Here is a 24131-nt window from a genome sequence, read left to right on the forward strand (position 1 = left end):
CAGATGAGTTTGGGTCCAACTTCAGTCTTGATGGGGGGGGGGACTTTGGCACATTCTTTCTTGGCCCTGGAACACCTGTTCTGTTTGGGTGAGTCAGCTTTCGAGGCCATAAAGACAGCATTGGCTACTTCCATTGCCAGGTCAGTTCCTTCCTCCTTGGAGCCACCATCCCTTTCTGTTTTTGGACCTGAGCATCAACTAACCCCTCCACAGTGTCAGCTGGTACTGCAACCTTAGGCTACCCAGCAGGGTACCCCTACTTTCGAAACCTCCCCAGATGTTCCCCTGGAGGAGGTCCCTCAGAAGAAATCATGTAAGAGGAAATACCTAGACTCTCCAGAAGAGTCCGTCACAGAAGACATGGATTTCAGTGAGGGTGAAGGGTCCCCCAGATCACCTCCTGATAATGTCTCTTTGGAGACAACCAGGACATACATAAACAGAGAGGTGGTTGGAAGTCCCACAACCCTTCGACTGAGGAATCCGTGTACCTGCAGGCTTTTGGTGCCCACCCATCTACTTCCTGGGTATCTCCACTCAACGACAAGCTCATTGAATTGATCTCTGGTTGGGTGTGGAAGGTCCCTGATGCCACTGAACCAATCCCCAAGAGACCAGACAAAGTAATTACAGCTCCAGAAGATGAGGCTTTTTGAACTAAGGGAGTTCCTGTAGATGCCATGCTAGTAATGGCAGCTACTAAAAAGGAACTAGTGGAAGAAAGTTCCTCTATCCATCTCCTCTACAAGGAGTCACAGGTGATGGATAGATTCAGGAAGTGAGTTTTTGCTTCATAACCCTTTGCTGTATAGTCTTTGAACTACCTGGCACATTTTACGAGATTGCAGAGAGATCTGAACAAGGAACTGTTGGCTAATCTCTCAGGAGCTGTTTCTGAAGAGGTACAGGATTCAGTCACCTCTCATTTAGCTACCCTGACTTCCATATCCCATTTGTCCATGAAGCTCGTTTCTCGTGTTGCAGAAGGAATGAGAAGAGCAGCGGGTTCAGGCATTTCCAGAAGGAGACACTGTTGCATGTGCTTGTGCAATTTTGCAGAGCCCTTCAAGTCTTCATTTGTCAATGCACTTTCCCTTTTTGGTCCAACTGATAGAGACACTTTAATAACCAGGTGTGAGAAGGATGGGAAAACCCTTTCTGCTGCAGAAGTACGTGTTTCCACTCCTCAGAGGTCCTTCTCTAGGAACCAACGAGGAACAGGCAAAATGTGGTTCAGGAAATCTCAAGGGTCTTCCCAGGCAGTGCGTCGTAAAAGTTGTCCCAGAGGCAGAGGGAGGAAAAATAATGGAAGATACCACCCTTGCGACAGACGTGGCCTGCAGAACCAGGGTTTCCATGATTCTTTTTTCGGGAAACCCTTCCAGCATTCCTGAAAGGAGGCCTGATTGTCCACCTCTGGAAGCTATCATGGGTTGCTTATCCCTGCACCTAAAAGTTTGGCAAGAAATCCCTTCCGATACTTTTATTTATTTTTTTTTTATTTATCATTTGTTGACCGTGAAAGTCCGACTAGGTTCCACAGAGCCTGTTTTCAGCAGAGGCCCGGGGAGAAATGCTCCAGATGCATGTCTTTGGAATGTGGGAGGAAACCGGAGTACCCGGAGGAAACCCACGCAAACACAGGGAGAACATGCAAACTCCACACAGAAGGCACCCCAGCCGAGAATCAAACCGGAGAACCTCTTGCTGTGAGGTGACAATGTTAACCACTGCACCACTGTGCCGCCCAACTTTGAGGTTGATACTTGTATACAAAGAGCATCATTTCCAGAGGCTGTATACATTTCTTTTTCCCTTTCTCCTCCCTGCTCAGGGAAATTTCCCCAATATTCCAGTCACTCAGAGGGAACAGACAGCTATTGAAATTCAAATGCGAGAAAGAAAGTTATCCAAGAAGCCCCACAGACCAACTAGGATCCGGTTTCTACTCAAGACTCTTTCTAGTGCCAAAAAAGACAGGGGACTGGAGACCAGTTTTGGATCTTAGCAAACTTGAACAAATCTGTTCGAAAAATCAAATTCCGGATAGTCACAGTATCGGGGACCTAGAAGGGAACATATAAAAGAGTGTAGATTTCTGAAGACATGTATGAAAATATTTCATATGGAAGATGTGAATTCAGTGGTAGGAACTTGGACAGAATGTACATATTATTCCCCAAGGTAGAATAAAGAGGGTAGATTTCTGAAGAGATTTATGAAAATATTTCATATGGAAGATGTGAATTCAGTGGTAGGAACTTGGACAGAATGTGTACATATTATTCCCCAAGGTAGAATAAAGAGGGGTAGATTTCTGTAGAGATTTATGAAAATATTTCATATGGAAGATGTGAATTCAGTGGTAAGAACTTGGACAGAATATACATATTATTCCCCAAGGTAGAATAAAGAGGGTAGATTTCTGAAGAGATTTATGAAAATATTTCATATGGAAGATGTGAATTCAGTGGTAGGAACTTGGACAGAATATACATATTATTCCCTAAGGTAGAATAACTGAGTTAGACTATATATAAATTATATTTCTCAGGGGCATTTGCATTTATTGAAAACTCCAGCACACATCCAATAACTGTTTCAGATCATGCACCAATAAAAAACAAGATAAAAATTAAGGGTAATGAAGGAAAATGAGACCCTGGCATTTTCCCACCTACCTGTTAAAAAGAGAGGAATTTTAGGAATGGGTAGAAGAAATTATTCAAGAGTTATTAGAGGCGATAGAAATATCTTCAGAACTTATAGCTTTACCCTACTTGATGGTGTGTTGTCACGATAGTAAGCCTTCTCAGTACAAGAGGAACTGCAGGTTCAGATGTTTTGTGTATAGCTAGTGAGTGGAGTAAAATGAAAATGGGAATTTAAAGTAGGATAGAATTAAAACAGAAAGATATAACTAAAAAGTTATAGGAATTACTTAGAGGAGCTGACAAAGGTTCAAGTATTGCAGAATAAGGAGAATCTCAGAGAGGGATTGGGATTTCTTTAAGAAGTGTAGCATGTCCAACAGCTCTGGGTTTGACATAGCTTTGCATGTTAGGCAGAGATCGCCTCTGAGTAGGCGATATGCAATGGAGTAGAGCTGGAGTTTTTTTAGATGGTCTGCATATGGCATCTGTTTGAGGCTGGTAATCCTCTTAGTGAGATATTTCTGTGGCTTTTCCAGTTGTAGGTGGCTTGGGAGATGCATGCCAAACAGGGCATTGTACTCTATAATGGGTCTGATGAGGGATGAGTAGAGAGGAACAATAACCTCCTTTTTTCTAGAGGAGAACCCTTTTGTGATGAGGTGTGCCACGTAGAAGGATTTCCTGAATATTGTGGCGATGTGGTTATCAAAGGAGCCACTACTGTCCACTTGTGTCTCCGAGGTCTCTTATCACACTTTCGGTGTTTAGTGGGCTACCACCTATGTGGTCGTTCATGGGTACCGAGTTTTTCCCGCAGGGGATGACAATGCATTTCTCGGCATTGAGCTTGAGGCCATGACTTTCACACCAAGCATCTGTCTCTGTGATGCCCTTTTGTAGAATGTCTACATCATTAGGTGATTCTATTATATCCCAGTTTGCAGTCATCTGCGAACTTTGTTAGCCAAAGACCTTCTGTGTTGGCCTGCACTTCAGAGAAGTAGATGCCGAACTGGAGAAGACCCAGGACCGAATCCAGTGGTGCTCCACTCTGAAGTCAGATGTGGAGTCGGCTACTTTTAATGTGTGGGTTCTGTCAGTGAGCCAGTTGGCCACCCATCTTGTGACATAGGGATTTATGCCCAGTTTAGTAAGTTTATCTATAATTCCAGAGGGGGGGATGGTATCAAAAGCCTTGGCTAGGTCAAGATAGGCTGTGTGCACTACCTTGCCCTCATCTATGGCTCTGGTGACTGCTTCAAAGAAATCAATCAGGTTTAGTAGACATGATCTACCTTTTACAAACCCAAACTGAGTGGGGTCCAGGTTTGGAGGTTACCTATGTCTTTGTTTAGAAGCTCCAAGATAATATGTTCCATGGCCTTGCAGACCAGACTCATCAGGGTAATGGGGCAGTAGTTTCCAGGGTCTGTGGTGGCACACCCTTTGTAGAGTGGGATAACTGTCGCTGTGCGCCATTCAGTAGGCACATAGCCTGACGTGAAGCTGTGATTAAACATGGTACTTTGGTGTGGTGCCAGTTTGTTCTATAGCTCGTGTAGTACGCAGCCTGGGATGTTGTCTGGTTCCGTGGAATGCGTGTCCTTGGCTTTGGAGAGTGCAGTCTTTACTTGTTCATCCATGATTACAGGGACTTTGCATTCTTCTGGTATTAAGATGGGCCCTTTGGAGAGTGAGAGGGGAGTGTAAAGTTAGCACTGAACCTGTCTGCCAGGATGTTGGCAATATTGGTGGTTCTGTACATTTAGTGCCATTGTGCTGTAGCTCAGAGCAGATCTGAGTGCTGCCATTGATATTCTTGACATAGCTGTAGAATGCTTTGTGGTTGTCTTTAGAATCCGTGACTATTTTATTTTCATAACTGGCTTTGGAGGATTTTATGAGGGATCTCATCTTCTTGCTGAGGCTGACCAGGGAGTTCCTCCAATCTTGAGATTTTACTCTTTTTTTTTTTTTTTTTTGCAACAGCTTCTTCCTTCTGTTGTAGAGTTTGTTTATGGCAGGAGACCACCAGATTGGCTTCCTTTTTTTGCAGGATAGTGTCTTGGTTCTGTTAGGGATGGCACGATCCATGCACTCGTATATGTGCTTATACAGTGCATTTGTGTAATATTCAGCAGTCGTACCTCTATTTTCCATCTGCGTGTGTGTTGTGAAGTTTGCCACTTCTGTCTTAAGAAGCATGAAGTTAGCTTTGGAGTGGTATTTGATGGTGGTTTCCTTAATGGGTGTTGGGGGTGGGATATAGATGTCGAGGGTGATTAGCTTGTGGTCGGATCTGACCAGCGAGGAGTTGATCTCTGGAGTGGAACACCGGTTATCCATATTGGTAATGACCAGGTCCAGGATTTTGCTGCCCCTGATGGGGGTGTGGACAAGCTGATCCAAGACGCTGGAATTTATGAATTCCAGAAAACGTTGAGCGAATGAGTTGGTGCATAAGTAGTTTTCCCAGTTGATGGTGGGGTAGTTGAAATCACCCATAATTAAGTTACTGGATTGTACCTTCATATTTTCCAGTATCTTAAGAAATGAAGAGTGGGAATCTTGGAGCATGGTGGGGGATCTGTAACAAGCTACAACCTGGATTGCAGTCTTGCCCAGTGTTAGTTGCACTTGGATAATTTCGGATGCATTATGTTGAGCAACTAGCTAGGAGGTGTGGATATCCTTAATGAATATGGACATGCCTCCACCTTTAGTGTTTCGGTCCAGGTTAGGAGGCCGAAAGGTGTGGTATGAATTATAGCCTGGTAATGCAGGGGTGCTCTCTGGAGCCTTGAACCAGGTCTCTGTCACTGCACAAATGTTGATGTTCTCCAACATTTACTTTCATTTTTTTGAGTATAAGATTTATTTTATGTGGAGTATAGAAACTCCTGTTCATAAAATTCTATGTATACAGTCTCCAGTATAATGAAGAAAGCGGTACCATACATAGAATTCAGTAACATTGTTTTGGATTCATCAGATATTTGTTCTCCATTAATCTTTACATCGTAATTCCAAAAATCGGAGTCAAACTTTAGAGCGTCGTCTTTTAGTATTTTTTAGATAGGTGAGATGCTTAATTTTGGATTATCTGTCTTTTCAAGACACCTAATAAAAAGCTGAATCAGACTAGGTATAGAGTCAGTCTCTAGGTTGGTTGATACTGTCATTTTGTTTTCTATAAACTGCCGTAATGAGTGTATAACAACCAACTGTCTTGATTATTATCAAAAGTACTTAAAAGAAAGTTTGGTGGATTAATACTCTTATTTTCAATAAACTGATGCCAGAATATCATCTTAGTGTTGTGGAACATTTTGAGACAGTTTCAAGTATTTTCATAATATAAAATTAATGAAGTTTAAAACAAAGGCTGTAGCTGTACATTTTGTACCCACACACGGATTAGTTCAGCAGTACCCATATTTATGGGGACGTGGTAAGATGAAGTATTGATTAAAAATGTTTCTGTTATATCAGCTGTGGATGTGTGGGAAGAGACTAAAAGTAATACAAAAACTGAGAAACTGCAAGCCATTGTTTATGGATAGCAATATGCTAGCAGTGAAAATGTTTTTAGTCCTTTTAATTTTGTACACAGGTCAGGCATATTTTTATTAACCATAGGAGAAATTGTTCACGGTAATTAATAAAGAGTTGAAGGAATTTATCTGGGAGGGGAAGAAGGCACGATGCAAATGTTAAGTTGTATAACTTTCTCCTTCGAATAGAACAAGGTAGTTTAGGATTACCTGATTTAAAGGGATATTTTAGAGCTACACAGTTATACATAACAGAAGCAGAAAGTTATAATTCAAAGTGGAAAGGAATGATGATGTAGAAGGGGGAGTTATTGAAATAGCGGGATTTTGGATGCAGATCCTTAGAGAATGACAATAATACAGAATACTATATTCATAAAACAGCAGAAAGTATTCAAGGAACTGTGCCAACATGAGAATGCAGAAAAGATATATTGCCAATAGGGGTGACTGCAAGAAGGGGTATAGAAAATAGGCAAGAGGGAGTTGTAATTTACTGGAGAAAGCTGGCAAAGGAACCAAGGTGTTGGGAGCAAGTAACTTAGTAGGGAAAGGTAATAAAGTGGGATGGGGCCAGGAAGGCATTTGGACTGCAGGCTACGAGGGTGCCTTCCCTACCAGGTATTGATATCCAAGTATAGGCAAAGTGAAAGAGATAGGGGAATCATAAGTGAAAGATCTGCTCTGGTAGAGTTTTTAATTGAATCTAGAACAGAAGCTGTTGGTAAAAAGGAATAGTTCGTAGGGCATATAAAATATTGCATAATAACTATATGAATCAATCAGAAGGTTAGAAAAGATTGGGAAGAGAGACTGGAAAACCAGTTTACAAGTGAACAGTAGTCCCAAGTGTGCAACAAAAATCTAGGTTTGGGATCTTTGCTTAGAAGTGTTTGCATATGTATTTTGTACCCCAAGCAGACTTCAGAGAATTGTCTAGAGGTTGATAGCAAGTGTTGAAGGTGTGATGAGGAAGAAACGGGTAATTGAAAATGTTTGGGAGTATAATGAGTTGGCAGATTTTTAAAATTCCCTGCAGAGTACTTTGTAAGAAAATATTGGATGAGCAAAAGGCTGTAACTATGGAAAATGTTCTTTTGAGCTGGGACACAGGATCTGAGTTGAGTAGACATGATAAGGCCTTAAGTTTGCATCTGTTGGCTGCCAAAAAAAAAGCAATTGCTAGAAGTGGGGAATCAAAATCTAAACCAACTTGAATATTATAAAAGAGATAAAAGAACTAGGAGAGAGATAACTTTAGAAAAAGAAAGGAGCAAATTGCATTGAAGTAAATGGAAATTGTGGGAACAGTACATGTATAAAAATGTTCAGGAAGAGGAGTGAGGTTTAAAGGAAGACAGGAATTTAGCAAGTTATGGAATGTTGCACTGATGATAGTTACAAAGAAGGAAAAGATGTGTAATTAATGTTTGCAAGTGAATATAACAAATGTTAATATGGTTTGTTTCCTTTAAATGTTATTGAAAGTAAGATACTCCAAACGGAAACAGCAAACTTGTAAACATAAAAATAATAAACCAGAGAAAAAATTGATGATCTTCCACTTTTAATATGCCAACAAACACAAAAATACCAAACGACTAAGCGCTTTCACCAGGCTACAAACCACTGGCTTCTTCAGAGTCATTTGGTTTAACATCCACAGTTCATTATATACAAACCTTTAATTACTTAATTGGTTACATCACCATTTAACCCAATGATTTAACTAACTTCAATAATAAGCTTATTATTATAAAAGTGGAAGACCATCAATTTTTTTCTCTGGTGACTGTTTTTTCTTATTTTTATATTTAAATGTTATGTTTGCCTGTGTCTTAAGCGATATTTAATAATGGTATTTAAAAATGTTTTGGTGACTTCCTTTTGGCTAGGAAAATTGGTTCTCTTGTCTTATGGAATTGGCCAAGGGCAATTAAAAAAAATCTTCCTCACAAATTTGATCTACTGATACAGCACAAGAGGAGTTGGATACACCCCAATACCAGTCAGCTTCAACTGAAGGTCTGGATGATTCAATTTTAATGCTTTTTAGTCACCTTTCTCATGAGTACATGCAGCAGGTACTAAAGAAGGCACAAAAACCAGGTTCATATTACATTATCGAAACTTTAAAAGTTCGAACGCTATATGGTCGAACTATATGTTTGTACTTTTAAAATTTTGAATTCGACAGAAAAAAAAATAAAAAACAGAAGAAACCTACCTAATGGTTGTAAGCGGGGGGGGGGGGCAAGACCCCCTACACCCCCCGCTCTTTAAATATACCAACTCCGAGACCGCATTACAGTGCAGTAAAGGGAAATCTTCCCTTTATGTCCTGAACAGAGATGTCCATTAACATGTTCGAACTTTAAAAGTTCGAACATATGAGTTCAACCATATAGCGTTCGAACTTTTAAAAGTTCGACAACGTAGTAGGGAACCACAAAAAACTACTACTGGGAAGTCACTACTACTGGGAAGTCATTTGTTGGCAAATGGAAGAGATTTCTAGTTGGTGTCTTGCCAGTCACCTGTGTCCAGAAATAGAAGTAACTCCTCTGATTCTCAAATATTTGTGTGAGTTACTGATCCCCTTCTTTCTTCTGCATTTGTGGTTAGACAATTTCTGAAAGGAGTGTTGCACATGAGAACCCTCTCCGAAGCAAATTGTTTCTCTTTGGGATCTTAAATTTGTTCTAGAAAAACTTAACTTAGCTTTTTTTGAGCCTGCCTTTCAGGCTGACTTGTGGTTTATTACTTAGAAAACTGTTTTACGTGTTGCTTTGACATCTGCAAGGTGAGTATATGAATTGCAAGCTGTCATGGTGGGTGAACCTTATCTGGCTCTCCAGAGGGATTGCTTTGCTAAGCACATATCCTTCATTCATGACTAAAGTTATTTATGAGTTTACCATGAATCAAGACATCAGTCTCACAGTTTTTTAATTGGAGCCAAAAAACAAGGGAGAACAGATTCTACATATGCGGGATAAGAACAGGCAGGTCAGGTTCTACCTTCAAAGAACTAATTATTTTAGGAAGGCTGAACAGCTGTTTTTTTCTGTGCTCAGACTAAGAATGGCCAAAAATTGACTAACTAATTGTTGTCCTCTGCTAATGTTTTTTGCTCTTCCCACCATGTTATAACTGTTTCAGACAAAGTTAAGGCACATTTTACCAGGCCTTTTCCTGTTTGATGGCATACTGGAAAGGGGTGGACTCAAAGCATTATAGAGGCAACAACTCATTCCTTTGCTCATACCTTCTTAAAGGACTACAAACATGATTCCTTCTCTGAGTCCAGGACAGGCTTTGTGAGGACCATTCTCCAGGGGCTCCTGGACCTGTATTTTTCCCCCTTGCAGGTAGGGTAAGCTTTGGGAATCGACTCACAGGCTACTGCAGCAGTGACAGTGAAGAACGTAGTACAGTTGTACAAGTCTTACTTACCCATAACAGTAGATTTTCAAATTTATTCACTGCTGCCATAGCTAAACCCACCCACCATCCGCTTTGTAAACAGCTGAGGTGGGATACAACCTTCTTAGTTAGTCATTTTTTGGATGACTTTTATACTTCCTTTGTACAGTTCTTGTTTGGATGACTTTTATACCTCCTGTGTTACAGTTATTGTCTTGATGACTTTTATACCTCCTTTGTTACTGTTGTGTGGATGACTTTTATACCTCCTTTTTTATAGTTTTGTTTGGATGACTTTTATACCTCCTTTGTTACAGTTGTTTGGATGACTTTTATACCTCTTTTGTTACAGTTGTAGTTTGGATGACTTTTGTACCTCCTGTGTTACAGTTGTTGTTTGGATGACTTTTTACCTCCTGTGTTACAGTTCTTGTTTGGATGACTTTTATACCTCCTGTGTTACAGTTCTTGTTTGGATGACTTTTATACCTCCTTTGTTACAATTCTTGTTTGGATGACTTTTATACCTCCTTTGTTACGTTGGTCATTGGGTGACTTTTATACCTCCTTTGTTGCAGTTGTTTGGATGACTTTTATACCTCTTGTGTTACAGTTGTTGTTTGGATGACTTTTATACCTCCTTTGTTATGTTTGTCATTGTTTGGATGACTTTTATTTCTCCTTTGTTATAGTTGTTGTTTGGATAACTTTTGTACCTCCTTTGTTACTGTTGTTTGGATGACTTTTATAACTCCTCTCTATGGTTGTTGTTTGGATGACTTTTATACATCCTTTGTTATGGTTGTTGTTTAGATGACTTTTATACCTCCTTTGTTACAGTTGTTTGGTTGACTTTTATGTCTCCTTTGTTACGGTTGCTTGGTTGACTTTTGTACCTCCTTTGTTATGTTTGTCGTTGTTTGGATGACTTTTATACCTCCTTTGTTACTGTTGCTGTTTGGATGACTTTTATAATTCCTCTCTATGGTTGTTGTTTGGATGACTTTTATACCTCCTTTGTTATGGCTATTGTTTGGATGACTTTTATACCTCCTTTGTTACCGTTGTTTGGTTGACTTTTGTACCTCCTTTGTTACGGTTGTTGTTTGGATAACTTCTGTACCTCCTTTGTTACGGTTGTTGTCTGGATGACTTTTATACCTCCTTTGTTACGGTTGTTGTTTGGATGACTTGTGTACCTCCTTTGTTACGGTTGTTGTTTGGATGACTTCTGTACCTCCTTTGTTGCGGTTGTTGTTTGGATGACTTTTATACCTCCTGTATTCCAGTTCTTGTTTGGATGACTTTTATACCTCCTTTTTTATGTTTGTCGTTGTTTTGATGACTTTTATTTCTCCTTTACCGTTGTTGTTTGGATGACTTTTATTTCTCATTTGTTACCTTTGTTGTTTGGATGACTTTTTATACCTCCTTTGTTACTGTTTGGATGACTTTTATACCTCCTTCGTTACTGTTGTTTGGATGACTTTTATACCTCCTTCGTTACTGTTGCTGTTTGGATGAGTTTTATAACTGCTCTCTATGGTTGTTCTTTGGATGATTTTTATACCTCCTTTGTTATGGTTGTTGTTTGGATGACTTTTATACCTCCTTTGTTATGGTTGTTGTTTGGATGACTTTTATACCTCCTTTGTTATGGCTGTCGTTTGGATGACTTTTATATCTCCTTTGTTACTGTTGTTTGGATGACTTTTATAACTCCTTTGTTACTGTTGTTTGGATGACTTTTATAACTCCTTTGTTACAGTTCTTGCTAGGATGATTTTATACCTCCTTTGTTAGAGTTGTTGTTTGGATGACTTTTATTCCTCCTTTGTTATGTTTGTCGTTGTCTGGATGACTTTTATACCTCCTTTGTTACGGTTGTTGCTAGGATGATTTTATACCTCCTTTGTTACAGTTGTTGTTTGGATGACTTTTATACCTCCTTTGTTACAGTTGTTGTTTGGATGACTTTTATACCTCCTTTGTTATGTTTGTCGTTGTTTGGATGACTTTTATACCTCCTTTGTTACTGTTGCTGTTTGGATGACTTTATAACTCCTCTCTATGGTTGTTGTTTGGATGACTTTTATACCTCCTTTGTTATGGTTGTTGTTTAGATGACTTTTATACCTCCTTTGTTACGGTTGTTTGGTTGGCTTTTGTACCTCCTTTGTTACAGTTGTTGTTTGGATGACTTCTGTACCTCCTTTGTTACGGTTGTCGTTTGGATGACTTTTATTTCTCCTTTGTTACCGTTGTTGTTTGGATGACTTTTGTACCTCCTTTGTTACTGTTGTTTGGATGACTTTTATACCTCCTTCATTACTGTTGCTGTTTGGATTAGTTTTATAACTCCTCTCTATGGTGGTTCTTTGGATGACTTTTATACCTCCTTTGTTATGGTTGTTGTTTGGATGACTTTTATACCTCATTTGTTATGGTTGTTTGGATGAGTTTTATATCTCCTTTGTTAATGTTGTCTGGATGACTTTTATACCTCCTTTGTTACAGTTGTTGCTAGGATGATTATATATCTCCTTTGTTACAGTTGTTGTTTGGATGACAATTTATATCTCCTTTGTTACAGTTGTTTGGATGACTTTTATACCTCCTTTGTTACAGTTGTTGTTTGGATAACTTTTATACCTCCTTTGTTACAGTTGTTGTTTGGATGACCTTTGTACTTCCTTTGTTACAGTTGTTGCTTGGATGATTTTATACCTCCCTTGTCACAGCTGTTGCTTGGATGATTTTATACCTCCTTTGTTGTAGTTGTTGCTTGGATTACTTTTGTACATCCTTTGTTACAGTTGTTGTTGTTTGGATGATTTTTATGGTGGTTACTGATGGTTGTTGGCTCAGGATGATTCTACCTTCCATTCTTGGGATGGTAAAATCCCTGAAGGTTTACCTACTGCTGGTTGCTGATGTGCTTCTTTCTAAAACGTGTGCAGCTTATCAGCAACCAGATTGAGTAAGAGGTAGAGAAGAGATGCAGCTTTGGCAAGTTGGCCAGGTGCTGTGTCCTTGGTAGGACACTACCCATAGCTTACTGCAACTGTGAAGAAATTTGAACATGTAGTGTTATGAGTAAGACTTGCTCAACTGTACTTTCACTTGTAACTTGACCGAATGACAGCTTTTAGTGGTATTTGCCTTTTACTGCAGTAACTGTGTGTTTTTGGTACAGCTGACACTGTGAATGGCACGTGCAGCTTGCACTGTGAATGGCATGTGCAGCTTACACTGTGAATGGCACGTGCAGCTTGCACTGTGAATGGCATGTGCAGCTTACACTGTGAATGGCACGTGCAGCTTGCACTGTGAATGGCATGTGCAGCTTACACTGTGAATGGCATGTGCAGCTGACACTGTGAATGGCATGTGCATGCATCTCTTCTGTAACATAGCCCTGGCAGCTGGGATATTCATGAGATTAAATTCCATCTCTTGAAATCCCATTTACCAGTTTGGTGTTTTTTAGCATCTACTGTGCATACTTAATGGGGATTATGAATCCCCACAGAGGAACAGGGCCAACTACATCGTTTTCATGGAGCAGATAGCCATCTCTCTGGGCTTACTTTTCCAAGGGCACTGTTTAATTGAGGTGCAGGGAGTCCTACCAGTCACCATTTGTGGGCAGACATTGCCAGAGAGCCACATTTCCCTTGCAACAGGTCAGAGAATAATGCCAAACATTTTGTGTTAAATCCCTCACATAGGAGAAGTCCATATCTGTGAATGTGCTGTAAGGCAAAAAGAAAGAGGCTTGTTATCCTGAGATTAGAAATTTGCATAAAGCGTCATGGTCTGTGACAAACATCTAATAGAAGCATTTCCAGGACAGCAAAAGAGAAAGAGTTGTTTATATACTCTGATCTCCAGCAGGAAGTGCAATATATTAGTGATTAGTATGTGTTAGCACAAATCATGAGACTACAACATAGACATCAGGGTATTGTATTACCAAAAAAAAGAGATAATACTGTCTTCTGTATTGGGATTGGGAAAGTATACTTTTTAGATTTATTTACTAGAAAGGCTTGGGGCAGATTTGCAGCTGTAAATTCAGAAACTATAAAAGGGATAAATCTGTTTAAAAAAAAAAAATATATATATATATATATATATATATATATGTATATATGTTTATGTTGTTGTGTCTTTCGGCTTTTCCCAGTTAGGGGTCGCCACAGCGGAACTCCGGTCCGCTAATGATTGGCAGTAGATTGTTACGTGCCAAGTTGCCAGCCTTGACGCACAACCTTCAACGAAGGTACGCCCATTCACTCATGTCTCCACACAGAAGACGCTCTAGCTGAGAATCGAACAGGACAGCATCTTACTGTGAGGCTGATTACTGGTCCCGAACATAGTCTTACTTAGTCATAGGTGAGTGGGGTGTGGTTAAAGGTCCCAGACAGGACAGGTGACTGGAGTTTGATTACTGGTCCAAGCCAGAGTCTTCACTGAGTCTCAGGTGACTGGGGTTTGATTACCGGTCCCAAACAGAGTCTTTACTGAGTCACAGGGTGTCTGGTGTGTGATTACTGGCCCCAGACAGAGTCCTCACTGAGTTACAGGTGAGTGGTGTTTGATTATCTGTCCTAGGCAGTCTTCCCTGAGTCATAGGTGACTGGGGTTTGATTACTGGTCCCACACAGAGCCTTCACAGAGTTACAGGTGACTGGGGTTTGATTACTGGTCCCACACAGAGCCTTCACAGAGCTACAGGTGACTGGGGTTTGATTACTGGTCCCAGGCAGAGTCTTCACTGAGTCACAGGCGACTGGGGTTTGGTTACTGGTCCTGAACAGAGTCTTCACTGAGTCACAGGAAACTGGGGTGTGATTACTGGTCCCGAGACTGGAGGAGCCAGGCAAGGAAGGAAGAGGTGGGATTTATTTATTTATTTTTCATTCATTCAGTTTGGTAAATTGGTAGAGCAGATATTCAGATGCACATATTTTAGTCTTATAATAATAAAAGCAACCAAATAGCAGAACCAAGACTCATTTCGTATGAATAGACATATTTCAGTCTTATCCCAGACAAGTATAAATGAGGGTAGACAAGCAAGTTAACAAGACGTATTATGAATGCTCACAAGCTGTGAAAATACCAGTAAGTTAAGGGGCTTGGCCCATTGTAGATGCCAGTAAGTTAAGGTTCTTGGCCCATTGTAGATACCAGTAAGTTAAGGGGCTTGGCCCATTGTAGATACCAGTAAGTTAAAGTGCTTGGCCCATTGTAGATACCAGTAAGTTAAGGTGCTTGGCCCATTGAAGATACCAGTAAGAGAAGGGGCTTGGCCCATTGTAGATACCAGTAAGTTAAGGTGCTTGGCCCATTGTAGATACCAGTAAGTTAAGGGGCTTGGCCCATTGTAGATACCAGTAAGTTAAGGTGCTTGGCCCATTGAAGATACCAGTAAGATAAGGGGCTTGGCCCATTGTAGATACCAGTAAGTTAAGGTGCTTGGCCCATTGTAGATACCAGTAAGTTAAGGTGCTTGGCCCATTGTAGATACCAGTAAGTTAAGGGGCTTGGCCCATTGTAGATACCAGTAAGTTAAGGGGCTTGGCCCATTGTAGATACCAGTAAGTTAAGGGGCTTGGCCCATTGTAGATACCAGTAAGTTAAGGGGCTTGGCCCATTGTAGATACCAGTAAGTTAAGGGGCTTGGCCCGTTGTAGATACCAGTAAGTTAAGGGGCTTGGCCCGTTGTAGATACCAGTAAGTTAAGGGGCTTGGCCCGTTGTAGATACCAGTAAGTTAAGGGGCTTGGCCCGTTGTAGGTACCAGTAAGTTAAGGTGCTTGGCCCGTTGTAGATACCAGTAAGTTAAGGTGCTTGGCCCGTTGTAGATACCAGTAAGTTAAGGTGCTTGGCCCATTGTAGATACCAGTAAGTTAAGGTGCTTGGCCCATTGTAGATACCAGTAAGTTAAGGGGCTTGGCCCATTGTAGATACCAGTAAGTTAAGGGGCTTGGCCCATTGTAGATACCAGTAAGTTAAGGGGCTTGGCCCATTGTAGATACCAGTAAGTTAAGGGGCTTGGCCCATTGTAGATACCAGTAAGTTAAGGGGCTTGGCCCATTGTAGATACCAGTAAGTTAAGGGGCTTGGCCCATTGTAGATACCAGTAAGTTAAGGTGCTTGGCCCATTGCAGATACCAGTAAGTTAAGGTGCTTGGCCCATTGTAGATACCAGTAAGTTAAGGGGCTTGGCCCATTGTAGATACCAGTAAGTTAAAATGCTTGCCCCATTGTAGATACCAGTAAGTTAAGGGGCTTGGCCCATTGTAGATACCAGTAAGTTAAGGGGCTTGGCCCATTGTAGATACCAGTAAGTTAAGGGGCTTGGCCCATTGTAGATACCAGTAAGTTAAGGGGCTTGGCCCATTGTAGATACCAGTAAGTTAAGGTGCTTGGCCCATTGAAGATACCAGTAAGTTAAGGTGCTTGGCCCATTGAAGATACCAGTAAGTTAAGGGGCTTGGCCCATTGAAGATACCAGTAAGTTAAGGGGCTTGGCCCGTTGTAGATACCAGTAAGTTAAGGTGCTTGGCCCATTGTAGATACCAGTAAGTTAAGGTGCTTGGCCCATTGTAGATACCAGTAAGTTAAGGTGCTTGGCCCATTGAAGATACCAGTAAGTTAAGGTGCTTGGCCCATTGTAGATACCAGTAAGTTAAGGTGCTTGGCCCATTGTAGATACCAGTAAGTTAAAATGCTTGGCCCATTGTAGATACCAGTAAGTTAAGGTGCTTGGCCCATTGAAGATACCAGTAAGTTAAGGTGCTTGGCCCATTGTAGATACCAGTAAGTTAAGGGGCTTGGCCCATTGTAGATACCAGTAAGTTAAGGGGCTTGGCCCATTGTAGATACCAGTAAGTTAAGGTCCTTGGCCCATTGTAGATACCAGTAAGTTAAGGTGCTTGGCCCGTTGTAGATACCAGTAAGTTAAAGTGCTTGGCCCATTGTTCTCCCCCAGCTGTGGGGAAGGAATTGCACAGACAGAGGGATGCGATTTCCCTCGTTGAGATTGGAGAAACTGCCACTCATTCTTGGAGAGAGGGTGACTGAGAGGACATGCCGTTTGTGGAATTGAGGGGACTCCCTTTGCTACAGCCCATAAAATTCATAGGAGTTTGAAGGCTATTTTAGTCTAATGTTGCTTTCCAGTACCCTCCCTCAGTAAAGGCCTATTAGTCCTTGGGTAAATTTGAGACTATTTGAGAGTATCCAGCCCATCATTCAGCTTTAGTTTGTAGGAAGAAATTGAGTCCCATTGCTTATCCTGCTGAGAACGTTTATTACAGTGATGGGGGTGCTAGGTAATGACTCGCTTTATCCATCTCATTCTCTTTACCTGCTGATAAAGCTTTGTCTCTGGTTGTAGTGCTAACCGAACTGTTTGATTTACTGATATTTAGGAGGTGAAGGACCACTAGATCTAAGGTTATGTGTGTGAGGTCTGGCTAGGCCCCCTGCCCATCCTTACTAATGCATATTCACTCTTTATCTACCCTTTCTCCTATCCCCAGCCCATTTTTTCTTATCTTACAGGGACCCTTTCCACAATACCACCATTGTTCAGTCATATGTGGTCTGGATGTTGGGGTAGCATTTTGATTGCAAAAGGAATTTTTTCCCCTTTTGTGATCATCTGTTGTTTTTCTTGATCTGTTTTTTGGCAAGTTATTTTTTTGAAATGCAAGCATTGGTCAGCAGTGTTATGATGCTTTTATATGTTTGTCTGTAGTCATAAATATATATATAGAGTCATACATGCAAGGAAAAAAAGAACACCTGATAGAGGTGTGTATGTTAAGGGCTGGCAGGATGCAGAAACAGAAAGCCAGAGGTGTTTACTTTTTCTGCTTGGGAAAGAAAGGTGAAGGTGAGAGCCCACCTAACTGCTGCATGTGACAGCCTGGCTGATACCTGTGCTGACTTTTATTATTGTTGTTGTTAAACATTGTGATTAACTGCATTGTGATGTTGCACTTTACACTTTTTAATGGCACTCCATGACATGTATATGATCACACCATGGAAAATTCTCTGAGAAGGTAAGATTGCTGTGTATGCTGCTTGTCCGAAGGTGTAGCTTAATTTTGATAAAGCCGTAGCGTAAGTGTAAGGAGTATCGTGTGAAAGACGGAGTAGTTCCCTCTCTCCCATCGTACACACGTCATAGTAGATGGCTGAAATAGCTTAATTAAAAGATACTCCGTATACGGTTCGACAGATATAACACAGTTCTTATGAGCAAGAGATGATTACAAGTATTGGCTGTCGGTTGACTGTTAGTATCTTATCAAATGAACAGGTAGTGTATAGACTGGATTGGGAAACACTAGCCCTTACCCTGCTGCCTGAGTGACTATTTTTCTGAAGTCTTAAAGATCATAAAATTGAATGACAGAATTTCTCCTGGTAGTATAAATAGCACCTTGGGTCTTCCCAAAAAGAGGGTGTTAGCCAAATGGGACTAACCCGGGTAACAAAGGATAGATAAGTGAATAAATGGTTGCAGCTATAAGAGGTTAGAGTGTGAACATTTGTTTTCATCTATGATTTTTGGTTTCAGTCGGGATCCAACTTAAATGCAAGATTACATGACCTTCAGAGTGCAAACATCGAACTGGAGAAAGCATTAGCAGAGAAGAAAACTGAGTTGTCGTCTGTCAGAAGTGTGTCCCAGGATAAGGAGTCCTCTCTCCAACAGGACAAGGAGAAGATCCAGAAAGAAGTTGAGGGGCTGCAGGCCAAACTGAGACAACAGGTAAGGCAAAGTCATGCAATCTCTGAGAATTTGTTTTTGTGGGTGCGAAAGTTATTCTAAATCCACAGGATGAAGTGTAGCCCTTTATTTCTGCTTTTATTTTGCTAGTTTGGAAGCAGTGGCAGCACAAAAGTGAAATGTGTGCTCCGTATCACACCCCAGTGCATTAAAGAAGTGCCACACAATATATGAAGCCCTCTTCCCTAAGTGAGTTATCAGACTCCATATGCCTGCTGTGTGAGTGTGAGTGAGTTGTCAGCCTCCACATGCCTATTGTATGAGTGTAAGAGCATTATCAGCCTTCATATGCCCGCTGTATGAGTGTAAGTGAGTTATCAGCCTCCATATATCTGCTGTGTGAGTGTAAGCAAGTTACCATTCTCCATATACCTACTGTGTGTGTAAGTGAGTTATCAGCCTCCATATACCTGCTATGTGAGTGTAAGCGAGTTGCCATTCTCCATGTACCTGCTGTATAAGTGTGAGTTATCAACCTCCATATACTTGCTGTATGAGTGTGAGTGAGTTGTCAGCCTCCACATGCCTGTTGTATGAGTGTAAGTGCATTATCAGCCTCCGTATACCTGCTGTGTGAGTGTGAGTTATCAGCCTCCATATACCTGCTGTATGAGTGTGAGTGAGTTGTCAGCTTCCACATGCCTGTTGTATGAGTGTAAGTGCATTATTAGCCTTCATATGCCCGCTGTGTGAGTGTAAGCAAGTTATCATTCTCCATATACCTGCTGTATGAGTGTGAGTTATCAGCTTCCATATACCTGCTGTGTGAGTGTAAGCGAATTATCATTCTCCGTATACCTGCTGTATGAGTGTAAGTGAGTTATCAGCCTCCATATACCTGCTATGTGAGTATAAGCAAGTTATCAGACTCTGTATTACCTGCTGTGTGAGTGTAATCAAGTTATCAGCCTCCATATGCCCGCTGTGTGAGTGTGAGATATCAGCCTCCATATACCTGCTGTGTGAGTGTAAGCGAGTTATCAACCTCCATATACCTGCTGTGTGAGTGTAAGCGAGTTATCAGCCTCCATATGCCTGCTGTGTTAGTGTAAGTGAGTTATCAGCCTCCGTATACCTGCTATGTGAATGTAAGCGAGCTATCAGCCTCGATAAAGTTGCTGCGTGAGTGTGAGTTATTAGCCTCCATATACCTGCTGTGTGAATGTAAGCAAGTTATCAGCCTTTGTATACCTGCTGTGTGAGTGTAAGCGAGTTATCAGCCTTTGTATACCTGCTGTGTGAGTGTAAGCAAGTTATCAGACTCCATACACCTGCTGTGTGAGTGTAAGCCAGTTAATAGCCTCCACATGCCTGCTGTGTGAGAGTAACAGAGTTATCAGCCTCCACATGCCTGCCGTGCGAGTGTAAGCAGGTTGTCAGCCTCCATATACCTGCTATGTGAGTGTAAGCGAGTTGTCAGCCTCCACATGCCTGTTGTATGAGTGTAAGTGCATTATCAGTCTTCATATGCCCGCTGTGAGTGTAAGCAAGTTATCATTCTTCATATGCCTGGTGTATGAGTGTTAGTGAGTTATCAGCCTCCATATACCTGCTGTGTGAGTGTAAGCGAGTTGTCAGCCTCCACGTGCCTGTTGTATGAGTGTAAGTGCATTATTAGCCTTCATATGCCTGCTGTGTGAGTGCAAGCAAGTTATTATTCTCCCTATGCTTGCTGTATGAGTTTAAGCGAGTTATCAGCCTCCATATGCCTGTTGTATGAGTGTAAGCGAGTTATCAGCCTCTGTATACCTCCTGTGTGAGTGTAAGCGAGTTATCAGCCTCCACATGCCTGTTGTGTGAGTGTAAGCAAGTTATCAGCCTCTGTATACCTGCTGTTTGAGTGTAAGCATGTTATCAGCCTCCATATACCTGCTGTGAGTGTAAGCGAGTTATCAGCCTCCGTATACCCACTGTGTGAGTGTAAGTGAATTATCAGCCTCCACATGCCTGCTGTGTGAGTGTAAGGGAGTTATCAGCCTCTGTATGCCCACTGTGTCAGTGTAAGTGAGCTATCAGCCTCTGTATACCTGCTGTGTGAGTGTAAGCGAGTTATCAGCCTCCAAATGCCTGTTGTGTGAGTGTAAGTGCGTTATCAGCCTCCATACACCTGCCGTGTGAGTGTGAGTTATCAGCCTCCATATGCCTATTGTATGAGTGTAAGAGAGTTATCAGCCTCTGTATACCTCCTATGTGAATGTAAGCAAGTTATCAGCCTCCATATGCCTATTGTATGAGTGTGAGAGTTATCAGCCCCTGTATACCTGCTATGTGAATGTAAGCAAGTTATCAGCCTCCGTATGTCTGTTGTATGAGTGTGAGTTATCAGCCTCTACATGCCTGTTGTATGAGTGTAAGCGAGTTATCTGCCTCCATATGCCTGCTGTGTGAGTGTAAATGAGTTACTTAACTAGATAGTGCTGTGCTTCTGGCCAGTTAGGAAATCGGGCTGGACTCCATAATGGACTCCTGGATGACATGCTTAGTAACTACTTATGAACATGTGCTTCCATAGCATGCTGTTCTGGAGAACATATCCTTGAAAAAGGGCAGGAGTTTGCACCCACTAGTTATAGTTTGGTTAAGGTCTTTACTTCTCAGATATGACTAGGCTTATAATAGTCTGTAGACCGATAGCTTAGTATTTACCTATAAACCACAATAGGATGTCCTCAGGTATGCTGCTGTCAGCTAGGGTTTTAACATGTGGACTGGCCTGGCACATGATTAAGTAGCTATAATGGAGTGTTAATATGTTTGCATTACATCGATCTAAGTTTATAAAACCCTTTTGTCTTGAGACTAGAAGACAGAGCAGATGACAGCAGGAGATGAATTACAACTTAATGAGGCTTGATGGCTTGTTGAATTATAAGAAGTGTGCAAAATGGTCTTTTCCTGCATATAGGGGATGAAGAAAAGTCCCCCACAGACAAATGCTTTTTCAATTGGCTATTTCAGTCAGGCATGTTCAACCAAATGGGCTTTTGATACTTTAACTGAGATTAAGGAATCTGTGTGAACCACCGAGGGAAAGGTTCATTTTTCAAAAGCTAACCGGTGTAGCAGTCTGTAGCGATGCACATCTGCATGTCACCCATCTTACAGGCGTAGCAGCCTGTAGCGATGCACATCTGCATGTCACCCATCTTACAGGCGTAGCAGCCTGTAGCGATGCACATCTGCATGTCACCCATCTTACAGGTGTAGCAGCCTGTAGCGATGCACATCTGCATGTCACCCATCTTACAGGCGTAGCAGCCTGTAGCGATGCACATCTGAATGTCACCCATCTTACAGGTGTAGCAGCCTGTAGCAGTGCACATCTGCATGTCACCCAGCTTAGGCGTAGCAGCCTGTAGCAGTGCACATCTGCATGTCACCCAGCTTAGGCGTAGCAGCCTGTAGCAGTGCACATCTGCATGTCACCCATCTTACAGGCATAGCAGCCTGTAGCGATACACATCTGCATATCACCCATCTGACAGTCGTAGCAGCCTGTAGCGCTGCACATCTGCATGTCACCCATTTTACAGACGTAGCAGCCTGTACCGATGCACATCTGCATGTCACCCAGCTTACAGGTGTAGCAGCCTGTAGCGATGCACATCTGCATGTCACCCATCTTATAGGCGTAGCAGCCTGTAGCGATGCACATCTGCATGTCACCCATCTTACAGGTGTAGCAACCTGTAGCAGTGCACATCTGCATGCCACCCATCTTACAGGCGTAGCAGCCTGTAGCAGTGCACATCTGCATGTCACCCATCTTAAAGGCGTAGCAGCCTGTAGCGATGCACATCTGCATGTCACCCATTTTACAGGCGTAGCAGCCTGTAGCGATGCACATCTGCATGTCACCCATCTTACAGGCGTAGCAGCCTGTAGCGATGCACATCTGCATGTCACCCATCTTACAGGCGTAGCAGCCTGTAGCGATGCACATCTGCATGTCACCCATCTTACAGGCGTAGCAGCCTGTAGCGATGCACATCTGCATGTCACCCATCTTACAGGTGTAGCAGCCTGTAGCAGTGCACATCTGCATGTCACCCAGCTTAGGCGTAGCAGCCTGTAGCAGTGCACATCTGCATGTCACCCATCTTACAGGCATAGCAGCCTGTAGCGATACACATCTGCATATCACCCATCTTACAGGCGTAGCAGCCTGTAGCGCTGCACATCTGCATGTCACACATTTTACAGACGTAGCAGCCTGTACCGATGCACATCTGCATGTCACCCAGCTTACAGGTGTAGCAGCCTGTAGCGATGCACATCTGCATGTCACCCATCTTACAGGCGTAGCAGCCTGTAGCGATGCACATCTGCATGTCACCCATCTTACAGGTGTAGCAACCTGTAGCAGTGCACATCTGCATGTCACCCATCTTACAGGCGTAGCAGCCTGTAGCAGTGCACATCTGCATGTCACCCATCTTAAAGGCGTAGCAGCCTGTAGCGATGCACATCTGCATGTCACCCATCTTACAGGCGTAGCAGCCTGTAGCGATGCACATCTGCATGTCACCCATCTTACAGGCGTAGCAGCCTGTAGCGATGCACATCTGCATGTCACCCATCTTACAGGCGTAGCAGCCTGTAGCGATGCGCATCTGCATGTCACCCATCTTACAGGTGTAGCAGCCTGTAGCAGTGCACATCTGCATGTCACCCAGCTTAGGCATAGCAGCCTGTAGCAGTGCACATCTGCATGTCACCCATCTTACAGGCATAGCAGCCTGTAGCGATGCACATCTGCATGTCACCCATCTTACAGGTGTAGCAGCCTGTAGCAATGCACATCTGCATGTCACCCATCTTACAGGCGTAGCAGCCTGTAGCGATGCACATCTGCATGTCACCCATCTTACAGGTGTAGCAGCCTGTAGCAGTGCACATCTGCATGTCACCCAGCTTAGGCGTAGCAGCCTGTAGCAGTGCACATCTGCATGTCACCCATCTTACAGGCATAGCAGCCTGTAGCGATACACATCTGCATATCACCCATCTTACAGGCATAGCAGCCTGTAGCGCTGCACATCTGCATGTCACCCATTTTACAGACGTAGCAGCCTGTACCGATGCACATCTGCATATCACCCAGCTTACAGGTGTAGCAGCCTGTAGCGATGCACATCTGCATGTCACCCATCTTACAGGCGTAGCAACCTGTAGCAGTGCACATCTGCATGTCACCCATCTTACAGGCGTAGCAGCCTGTAGCAGTGCACATCTGCATGTCACCCATCTTAAAGGCGTAGCAGCCTGTAGCGATGCACATCTGCATGCCACCCATTTTACAGGCGTAGCAGCCTGTAGCGATGCACATCTGCATGTCACCCATCTTACAGGCGTAGCAGCCTGTAGCGATGCACATCTGCATGTCACCCATCTTACAGGCGTAGCAGCCTGTAGCGATGCACATCTGCATGTCACCCATCTTACAGGCGTAGCAGCCTGTAGCGATGCACATCTGCATGTCACCCATCTTACAGGCGTAGCAGCCTGTAGCGATGCACATCTGCATGTCACCCATCTTACAGGTGTAGCAGCCTGTAGCAGTGCACATCTGCATGTCACCCAGCTTAGGCATAGCAGCCTGTAGCAGTGCACATCTGCATGTCACCCATCTTACAGGCATAGCAGCCTGTAGCGATACACATCTGCATATCACCCA

At 42.5% G+C, this 24131-nt stretch overlaps 1 protein-coding gene across 2 annotated transcripts in view; it reads left to right on the top strand.

Moving 5' to 3' along the window:
• The window catches only part of HIP1R (huntingtin interacting protein 1 related), a 2955354-nt gene that overhangs the window by 1784439 nt on the left and 1146784 nt on the right, over positions 1-24131 (top strand). For both annotated transcript variants that reach the window (XM_044068914.1, XM_044068915.1), the window contains exon 18: positions 18242-18436. In XM_044068914.1, coding sequence (XP_043924849.1) covers positions 18242-18436 — 195 coding nt within the window. The remainder of the gene's footprint in view (positions 1-18241; positions 18437-24131) is intronic.

Source organism: Protopterus annectens, chromosome 4.part0 (genome assembly GCF_019279795.1).
Source record: "Protopterus annectens isolate FY-2018-M chromosome 4.part0, PAN1.0, whole genome shotgun sequence".
NCBI classification, from domain to species: Eukaryota; Metazoa; Chordata; order Ceratodontiformes; family Protopteridae; genus Protopterus; species Protopterus annectens.